Raw genomic sequence first — 11324 nt, forward strand, 5'->3', positions numbered from 1 at the left:
ATGGGAAAGCGAATTAGAGATAATAAAGAGGTTGGAATGTCTAATGGAATCAATTGCCATCATACTCATCCAGGAAGAGTATGGGGAATTCTTCATATTATAAAGTATCATCATTGGCGTCATGTCAAGAGAAGGATTACACCTAGAAGGTGTAGTGGTGGAAGTCATGATGCAAGTAAGTCCGATGTTCAAACCATGTCTGTGTCTGGTGTCTGACATATGTTGATGTCCAAAATCATTATAACATCAATGCATATGTAGTTGCATTTTGGTGTCCGTGTGTGCTTTATAGGTTGCGATGAAATTTTTGATATTGTCGAGATCATCACAGTCAGATGTGTTGTGATCTCCAATTGCAGTCGCATATACATTAAAAACCTGATGTCCCAATTCGTAACCGCAAAGTATAATGTACGGACACTCTTTAGATTAGGCGTGTTCCAGTGTCATACATGCATCGGTGTCTGACATCGATATATATGGTTACATTGAATTATGTCATTTTTCTCAAATTATCATCAATATGGATGTGTCGGTGTCCGTATCTGTGTCCATGCTTCATAGTTTCTATTTCTACTAGTTAAATGTCAGAACTTGTTTTCACTTTTAAGGGGATGAATTTCCAGGTACTTCTAATGATTCTGAGGTTGATAATGTGGCAGATCCAAATACAGCTTTATCCAATGTAAGTAAAGGATAATATTTTGGTTGCTTTCATTTCTTTTTGGTGTTGCTCTTCTTTGGTTTTGAGTCTATGTCATTATTCTCCTCTTATCTAGAATATTTGTTTTTTGTTATATATTGTGTTGATCTTACTTCCTTTATAATGTTAGACATTCTGATATTCATTTTGTATATCATTCTATGAAGCATCGAATACAGACACTGGACATGACACCGCACGTCGAGACATTTAGTTGACATCACCATCATCCAGGATCTGTTTGGATAGACTTATTTTGGTTTATTTACTGACATATACTATTGTGAGCTATGTCGCATCACCACTTCCAATCGAACATGTCCTGGTGTCCGACATGTGTCCGTGTCTGATAGTGACACATTTGATTACATTGAATCATGCCATTTTCTCAAAATTTTATTGGTGCCTACATGTTAGTGTATGTGTCGAATCCGGTGTCCGTGTTTGTATCCGTGCTTCATAAGTTGTGAGACTGTCTGAGAGAACTTTATTGAAACAACTTAGGATGTACGCATAAGCTATTTTCAGCTTATTACAATAAGCTTTCCAGAATAGCTTACGAAAACAACTTAAAGCTTATTTGAAATGATTTAGCTTTATTTTATTGTAGTCTCATAAAGGAACATAGTGAAAGTAATATCTAATATAAAGTTTTCCAGGTTGAAGAAAATAAGCTGGTACACTCCACTCCACATACCAAACAATCTATAAAATCAAGACTAAAATCACTTCTACATGAAGATATATACAAAAAGAAAGGTAGACATAAGAGAAGTTCAACCTGTCCTGCAAAGCCGTCGCAGTCGCAGCTAACTCGCGTTGATTCCGTTCATCACCTAGAGGTTGATCCACTAAGTGAAATGTTGTTAACTGTTGAAAATCCAGAACCAGTTATAGAAACTTTTCAAAACCATCTTGCTTCAGGAACATTAGAAGTTTTGTCACCAGTTTTCTCAGGTAGCAATAAATCAATCAATAGCAATAACACTAACAATGATAAATGTGTGGAATGTGGTGCAATGTTTTCTAGTGAGCCTTTGGAAAATCATGATGATAAGATTCATCATAAGCATCATAATATATCGATAGGTGATGGTTTGCCGGAAGATAAATTGATGAATGCGAAAATATTTACAACCGATGCTTCACCACATCTTTTCAAGGATTTTCTTGATGCTTTAGAAGTAATCAATACAAACAAAGACTTTCTAATGAAATATATCAATGATCCTGGATCTCCTTTGCCGTTCGAAATTCATACTCAACAACAGTCTCCTAATTTTCAACCAAGACGCGCCAATTCAATTTCGTTACCTGTTTATGGATCATCCTCAGGAACCAAAGATTCTGAGCACATGGTAGATAAATTGGGGAAGATACAATCACAAATTCAAAATTTAGGAGATTTAAACAAACCATCAACTTCTTCTTCACATAAAGTTGATGAGGTACACAATTCAGATCAAGAATCGGTTGAACGAGATTGTAAAAAAAATTCAACAGATTTGTCACAGGTTCAAAATCAAGTGAAGCCTAGGAACTTCATGGATCTTAGAAAGAAGATAAAGCATATAATTGAAGAAAGCAAAAATGAAAAGCGTCGCATTACGATGGATGCTATAGTAGATAAAATTCCTGGCGGAAATAGGTTTTCGGAAAATGTAAGGAAGTTGATTAACCATAGTCAATCCAAATGTCACAATAGAGAAGGAAAAGAAAGTGGAGCAACAAGTGGTTATTATGGTAATCGTCTTTCTAAGTCTTGCTCGAAAAATAAGAGTCAGTTATCGAGTATGAGGACTTCATCTCTAAAAGAATCGGTTGATCGATATTCTCAGCTTTATGACACTTGTTTTCAACATGAAGCAGCAGCTAGCAATAATGAAGTTAAGTATCCTAAAACTGAGAGCTTAAAATTGAAAACAGAAGAGAAAAGTTCGATATTAAAGACACCGAAATCCTTTCAAAGGTTTCTCTCATTACCTAATCTAAAATCTCAACTCAATCAAAGTGGCGAATCTTCTTTGCAATCATCTCCTAAGAATTTAATTAGAAAATCTGAAGACAGAACAATAAGCAGTGAAGAACCTTCTATGCAATCATCTCCTCAGAATTCAATGAGAAAAACTGAAGACAGAACCATAAACACAAATGATGATTTTTCGAAGAGTCAAATTCTGTCACCTACACTTTCTGATCATACAAATGAAGAAAGCACTGTGAATGATGAACAAAAACAAGATCATGTTAAGAGTGGTTCAGAATCAGAATCAGAATCAGAATCAGAAGCCGGATCAAATGTTAATGATGAGATAAAGTCAGATAAGAGTATAGTATTTGATGGTTTAGGAACCTTGAGAGGAAGTGAAAGTGCTGCTAGCATTGGATCTAATGCTATGTTGGTTGAAGCAAACTCAACTTTTTCTTCTGAAGCCAGCTTCTTAGATTGTACATTTGAGTTGGAAAACTTAAATGGATTGGAAGGTATATATACTTTTTCCTTTTTCTATTTTAACATTACAATATGTCATTCTTAATATATATAATCCAAACTCATTGTATGTGTGCATGCATATGTTTTTGTATGTGTCAAGACATGCTTAATGTTTTTGTAATTGTTTAGCTTAATTAGATATTTTTAATTTGTGATTCTTCCTATATAAATAGACCATGCTCGTATATCATGAAAAATAGCGGTTTGTTCAAATTCTGCTATACTACAGAGCTATAGCGTCGCTATTTGACAACACTTTGTACTAACAGCGTATCATGGAAAAATAGTTTTTGTTCAAATTCTGCTACGCCGTAGTGTTATAGCACCACAAAAGCGACTATTTGACAATGTTAAGAAGTCCTACATAGGTTGCGAGAACTGGATATATGTTTATAAAGTAGAGGCAATCCTCACCTTACAAACCGATTTTGTAGGATTGAGTTAGGCTCAACTCTCAATTCTAAGATGGTATCAGAGCCTCCTCCACGATCCGCTGGCCGCCTGCTATCAGGTTTCTGATCGGACCATCCCCATTTATATCCGCGCCTCGGGCCCAATAGTGTTGTTGGGCGTGAGGGGTTTGTTAAGAAGTCCCACATCAGTTGTGAGATGACCTGGATTTATGTTTGTAAAGTAGAGGCAATCCTCCTCACCTTAAAACGACCAAACGAAAAGGCCATGTTCCGGAAAATAAATCAGAGAAAACAGCCATTTTTTTGGATAGGCAAATATTAGCTGTTATGTTACTATATTCTCCTTTACTATGGTTTGAACCTCGGTCCTTAAATTCTTGTCATGTTGATTTGCTTATGTTTTTTCTGAAAACAACATATTACATTCACCACGGTTCTTCGTGTCGGAATTGATTGTTGTAATATTAATGTTTGTATTGAACCAGATCAAGAATTAAAGCCAGTGCCAGCTGATGTTGAATTGAATAACATATTTGAGCAACAAGAGGCTAAAGATGAAAATTTTCTGAAATTTGGATATGAAATTCCAAGCATGGAAATTGATACAAATAATGAAGCTGCATATAATTATGTAAAAAAAGTTTTAGAACTCTCAGGCTTCACCAGCAATGAATCTCTTGGAACATGGTATTCAGATAATCAACCACTTGATCCATCAGTTTATGAAGAATTAGAAGGATGTTTACTTCTTGATCCTGATTGTTCTGGTAATTGTGATGAAGGTGGACAATGCAATCATCTTCTTCTATTTGATATAATCAATGAAGGATTATTAGAGATTTTTGGAAGATCATATAATTATTACCCTAGGCCTTTATCTTCACTATCTTATGTTCATCCATTGCCAAATGGAGGAGATAATGTTTTGCATAAAGTATGGAAACTTATTAGTTGGTATCTTAATTCAGCTCCTAAAGAGGCTTATGCTTATACATCATTGGATTACTATGTTGGTAAAGATTTAGCAAAAAATGATGGATGGATGAATCTTCAATTTGATTCTGAATGTGTTGGGCTTGAGATTGATGATTTGATTTTTGATGATCTCTTGGAGGAAATTATCTACACTTAAAGTTCTTTATGGGATTAACTAATTTTCTGCTTCATACTTTATTTATTTTGTTGACGATAGCCATCTGGTTCCTAGGGGAAGGGGCTCCAGTAATCTAGAGTTCGGCCATGAGGTTAGAAAAATATGATCAAGAATTGTTCGCATCAGGAATCAAACTCAAATTCTCCCGAACGGTCCGTCCTATGGGGAGTTCGTATTCGAGCCCAATGTCTTAGTTTGCTTCATAATGTGGCCAAATTTTGATATAAGAGTTAATGTAGCTTCTAGTGTTTATTTTTCCTAGTTTAGTTCTTTTATAGAATTAATTAATGATTTAAGGAAATTTATCTATGTATGTATTTTAATCATGCATATTGTACAGATGGATTATAGTTGTTTCAATTTTGTACTATTTTTTGTAACCAAAAAAAAAAATTGTACTATTTTTTAACAGAATGTTTGAATCTTACACTAACCATACAAGTTTCATATATCATAACTGTATTTGAGAATATAATTATTTGAGTTATACACTTATTAGTTATTGTGGTTTATATGGAAATTTTAATTAACACATAATGTGACAAAGGATACGTTATTTGATTGATTTCTTATGACTAGAAAACTATTTCCTTTTTTTAAAAGAAATTTTTTAAGAGGTATCGCTAATAGTGCAATCCCTCTTGAGTATGGGCTATAGCCACACCAGCCCAGCCCAAATTTTTCTAAAAATAAAAAATAAAAATTTTATAAATAATTTTAAGTCATTTTGTATATATATTCGTATAAATATTAATGTAAATATTAGTTTAGAGTTTATTATTGATAACCGTAAGTATCTCGTATATATATATATATTAGTTTAATTTTTAGTGCAAATATTAGTTCATAGTCTATCATTGATGATTTCAAGTTTTTGGTTATACATGAAGTATTATTTTAAGTTATATAGTTTAATTTTGGCTTAATTGCATATTTAGTCCCTTATGTTTATTTTAGATTTTAATTTGGTCCCTTATGTTTAAAAAGTTTCAAGTTGGTCCCTTATATTATTGATCTCAACATAAGTTGGTCCTTTTCATTAAATTTGGAGTTAATTTTTTCGAACTTTTTTGTTAAATTTTGAGTTAATTTCTTCTAAAATTTCATATAGTACTCTCCTAAGTGGTTCATGTACGCAAATTCATTAGATATGTCGACAATTTAAACAAAAATTTGACGAAAATGACCAAATTGAAACTTTTTAAAGATAGGGGACCAAATTGAAACCTAAAATAAACATAAGAGACCAAATATGTAATTAAGTCTTTAATTTTATAAAAATCAACTTTGAGTTTTTTGTCAAAAAATAGTGGACAAGGACAACTAATTGAATTTATAGGATTGAGTAAAATTAGCAATTGAACTAGCATATAAATATAATATGACATAAAAAAATGTTTAATATATTTAATTTTTTCAAGTAAGATAATACGGGTAAAATTGGAATAAAAATTAATAAGTTATAAGTTGATTGAGTTAAACAAGTGATATGCATGATTTATCATATATTCAATAAATTATAGTTTTTTTTTTTTTTTTTTTTCGAATAGAAATTTTGTGGTTTTGAGATATAGTTTATTGGTTTCTTTTTTTAAATAATTAGTTTCTGATTCATTGGTTTGTTGTTTTTTTTTTGGATATACATATTGTATTAGTAGTAATTTCACATATTGTTTGTTGTTTAACTGAATTAATATCAAGATGAAAAAAATTGTAATGTCTAAATTTTTTTAGCCCCACTAGAAATTTGTGGCTGGGTCCGCCCACTTGAGGTGAGATCCATTAAATCCATATCACTTTTAAACAATACCTCATAAATTACTTCACTGGTGAAATCCTTTTTTGTTGAGTAACACTGATTTTTTTTTTTTTTTGGGGATTATGAGTAACACTAATTTTAAAAGTGTGTTTTGATGAGTTAATTAAATTCTTAAAATAATTAGAATTATTGGCAATTCAGATGCTTCATTCTTAAACATGGTTGAACTGCTTTACCAATCTGTTAGAACAGAATAGTTCAAGCAATATCTTATGTATTAAGGTTTTTTTTTTTTTATGATAACAAACATTTAACGTAACAAAAGGAATCATCAGGGCCGGTTCCGAGATTTTCGAGGTCCAGGACAAATACTAAAAATGGACCCCTAATAATTTTTTTTTAAACAAAACATCATTTATTTAAATTGTAAATAATGTTAACAACATCAAAAATAGTTATTTATTTGTGTAATTAACATAAAAAAAAAAGTCATATATATTCCGCAACATTAATTGAAATTGATTAACAAATAAAATTAATAGTGTAACTAAAAAATTAAGAGAAAATTAATAAATAAAATTAACATTTACACAACAAATAAAATGAATAACAAAATTGATAGTATTTTGATGATCTAAAAAAAAATTGATAGTGTTTTTAATAAAAATTACAATTTAATTTTATAAATTCATTCTTTATTTTCAAAGAAATTTTTCAAAGAAAATAACAAAATGTAATTTTTTTTTAATATAAATAAAGTAGTAAAGTAATAAAACAAACAAAAAAATTCCAACCAAAAGATATCAAAGATAGGAGTTGAACCCACTCCTCCTAGATCATTCAATACAAGACTGGTGCGCGCCAACCAACTGTGCTATCTTCATCTCATGTAAACGAAATGTCAGCAACAATACTTAACCGATTTTCATATGATGGGCATACAAAAAACAAATGAGGCCCCTGTTTTTTGGAGGCCCTGGGCTCGGGCCCTGCTTGCCTTGGCCCAAAACCGGCCCTGGGAATCATTTATCTAATTGTGCATTTAAGTGTGTAAGAATGAGAAATAAGCTTAAAAGATACATTCCTTTGCGAGTGGTTGGTGGTACCTGGGCTCCTTTCCTATGCGATTGCGATCCTGTCTCGTTGTGAAGTATAATTTGCTAGTTCTGTGGGATTGGGCTCAAAGTGCCTCTAGGAGTCGCACGTTTGCTGGTTCCATTCAACAGTAGATATTTGAGCGTTTTGTTGTTGGAGGAGTGTGTAAATACTTTAAAGTATTCATTGGTGTGGGGGTTAGCCGGTGTGATTTGCTGGCCATTTGGGTTTGATGGTCTTGGTTGTGGTCTTCTCTAGTGACTATACTTCTGATACCGCCTCCTACTTATGGTTCAGGGGTTAGTGTTGTAGGATTCTCTTGGTTCAGTGGGAGGACGTCTAAGGTAGCATTATTGAAGGTGAAGTTGGTTTCAATGTCTGTCTATTTTGCATAAGCTCAAAAATAAGTAAATCCAAACGGACTCTTAATAGTTTCACTTATATTTTAACAACCGCTACTATAGGGCTCAAATGGCGGTCTCATAGTTGTTCGTTTATCTTAATGTTTTTCTGGATTTTTAGGTTTCTTTTGTTTTTATTTTCGTTTTCCTTAGTTTTAATTTGGGTACGGTTTTGTCCCCCCAATTTGTAATTTCCTTTTCCCTTTCTTTATATATAGAGACGAGCACTTGACAAAAAATTAGAGTTCACAAGGGATGTCAACCTAGTTGGGATGTCTTCTGTACTTTTTCATATCATTATGCTCTTAATAATTCAGTTAAAAAGAATATTTAACAATATCTTATAACCAATTTTTAAATATTTTTTACCTTACAAACTTAAATATCAAATATGTATTATTATTATTATTATTAGTACAACTATTATTATTAAACTGAAAAGAACAGAAAAAGAAAAACAGACAAGCTATTAAACTGAATGAAAGTAAACATAAACATCCTCTTAATGTAATTTTTTTTTGTCTTAGATGAAGTGGTAATCTAGTGAAATTAAACTCGCATATAATTGTGAGATTCCGAGTTCGAACCCTGGTCACGACGTCCGGCTTAACAATTTTGACATTTTTGCCAGTTGAGCTAGGAATTATGGGACGTCAATGTAAAATTATTTTACATATATATCTAATAATCTAATAATATATTAACACATTATGTAATTTGTTTTAAATGTCATGATGTGTCACATTCATTAAATAATGTGACAACACATTAATATTAAATATATGTATAGAATAACTTTACACTAAATGTGTACAATAATTAAACTCAATTTTTTAGGAGTTTGAATTACGTAATAAAAATTCGAAATTCGTAATTAAACCATACAAATATTAATGAAGTCAGACGAAACTGGGTAACAACTGCATCGCATATTAGCATGGAGTAATAACTGCGTGTGGGTGATGCCATATGGCTTTGAATGAAATAATAATGCTAGCAACACACTCTTTAACAAACACACTCCAACACACTCTCTTTTATTAGTTAAAATTCACATGGGTCCCATAAAAAAATGCGGACCCGTATAACTTTTATGGGACCCATATAAATTTTAACCAATAAAAGAGAGTGTGTTTGTTATTTGAGTGTGTTGCTAGCACTCCTCTTGAATGAAATCCAAGTCAAAGATACAACGTACTTACTCAACGTACTTACTGCTACGTAATATTCCCTCGGAATCTCTAATTATTTTATAAAAAACTTTTGATTTTTTAGATTAATTTAATAATTAATGTATAAAATATTTGATTTATATTATAGATCAAATTTATGAATTATTCAATGAACTTAAAAAATTAATAGTTTCTTATAAAAATAATCAAAGGGAATAAAACTTTTTCGTTGCAGAACTCAGCCCAACCATACAAGTGGCAGCCATGCAAAACGGAAGTCCAGAATGCATTTTGTTTACCATCTGACTTGAACTTACACTTTCTATTTTAGCGAGAAACAATTAATTTTTTAAATTTATTAAATAATGAATGTATCTGATTTATATTATAGATTAGATACATTAATTATTGAATTGGATATAAAGCGTGAATAATTTGTTATAAAAAGTGTCGGAGGAAATATATATATCTTTTTTGAACACTAAACAATGAATTATATAGGTAGTACTCGCCCAAAAACTATTGTACAGAGTAAAACTCAAAACCTATTCCTCCCTACTAAAAATTAACTAACAATACAATCAAGAGGATTAACGTGCCATTCATAAAATAAACAAGGAACCTTAATTTTCTTTGCTACCAATCATTTCCACGAAGTAATTTAAACTTTGTCGAATAATTCTTCCGCGCCAACCTCTTTTGACGCAAAGAGGGAGTATTGTTTTCATAAATAAATGTTAAGAGTCCCTTATTAGATGCGAGATGGTCCGAACATAAATTTTATAAGTAAAAGTGATCATTGATTTATAGATTCTAAGATGGTATTCTCAGGTGAGGATTACCTAGGATACCATCTTTTTTTTTGTTTTAAAAAAAAAGATGGTATCTTAAGTAATCTTCACCTTAGTAGCGGACAAAAAAAATTATTTTGCTATTTTAGACAAATTTTACTTTGAATAAAAAATTGTCTTGCATGTTTAGTGAGCCATCTTAGTAATAATGTGGTGCTAAAACTACTCTTGACGTTCACTTCGGCAATGTTTTTTTCTCTTTCAATAGGAGAGTGCATCTTCTTCCTCTAAAAGAAATTCATCTCCCCCCTTTCAAGAGTAATGTAATGTTTTCCTAATTGGAGACCAATTTCTAAATTTATGTTTTGAAAAACATCAGTTGTTCATTTTTTTTTAATGAAAAATATATGATATATAAATATAAAAATGAGAACAGTACAAGAGAAAGTTCGGAAAAGTAAAGAGGTATCAGAAGTACACTCTATCAGAACCTACTAATCTCTATGATAAGATACAAAAACAAATAGGCAAAATAAAATTACAAACAAGAAGACATATCACCACCAAAACTATAGCCCCTCAAAGACATCATGAGAACAAGAAAATCTCTCAGGAAGAGAGAGACAATGATTAACCACTGGTAGGACAAAGTCAAAGAGGATCTCCAATCTTCCTGACCCAACGAGACCCAACGAGACCCAACATGACAACCCAGCAAAATCTATCGGTTCCAGCATAAAGTATGGTGAATTCCCCACTCATAAAAGGAACAGGGGGAGTCAGAGTTTTTTCATAGAAACCACTTCCAAGATAAAAATTTCACCCTATCTACCAGACACTCGACTGAAAATGTCCCTTGCGAAAAGGAAACGTCATTTCGAGATTTCCAGATAGTCCACACAATAGTATGCCAAATTAACAACCACCCAAATTTATTTTTTTCTACCCACACCCATGCCCAAGAAAACCTAAATAAAAAAACCTTAAACATTTATTTATATAGGTACATGTGCCGGTACGTTGAAATTAAAATAATTTGCATTGAAGTTTAATTTTTAACTTGTTCAATAATCTCACACTATTTATTTGTTGATGTTGATAGTTTATGAACTATATATTTTTTGACAATTATCAATTTTATCAAACAGATTATTTGCGATCAGTATTTATTTTGAAATTATAAATTCATATATGAATTAATTTAATTTTAAATTGATTTAGCTTCGGATAATTTTGGCACTGAACATATTGAAAAAATCACAATAATTATTTATCTAATTTTTTTATGGAAAATAAATATTTCATTTATTCAAAAAATGTTTTGCAAAAATATGCATCAATAC

General features: G+C 31.5%; 1 protein-coding gene across 1 annotated transcript; it reads left to right on the plus strand.

Annotated features, from left to right (window-relative positions):
* LOC123891778 lies at positions 1-4742 on the plus strand. Its single transcript, XM_045941672.1, has 5 exons — positions 1-175; positions 612-685; positions 1363-2372; positions 2436-3187; positions 4096-4742. Exons 1-5 carry the CDS (start codon positions 1-3, stop codon positions 4740-4742), a joined length of 2658 nt encoding a protein of 885 aa, XP_045797628.1.
* Positions 4743-11324: the final 6582 nt, after the last annotated feature.

The sequence above is a fragment of the Trifolium pratense genome, linkage group LG1, assembly GCF_020283565.1.
Source record: "Trifolium pratense cultivar HEN17-A07 linkage group LG1, ARS_RC_1.1, whole genome shotgun sequence".
Lineage (NCBI taxonomy): Eukaryota > Viridiplantae > Streptophyta > Magnoliopsida > Fabales > Fabaceae > Trifolium > Trifolium pratense.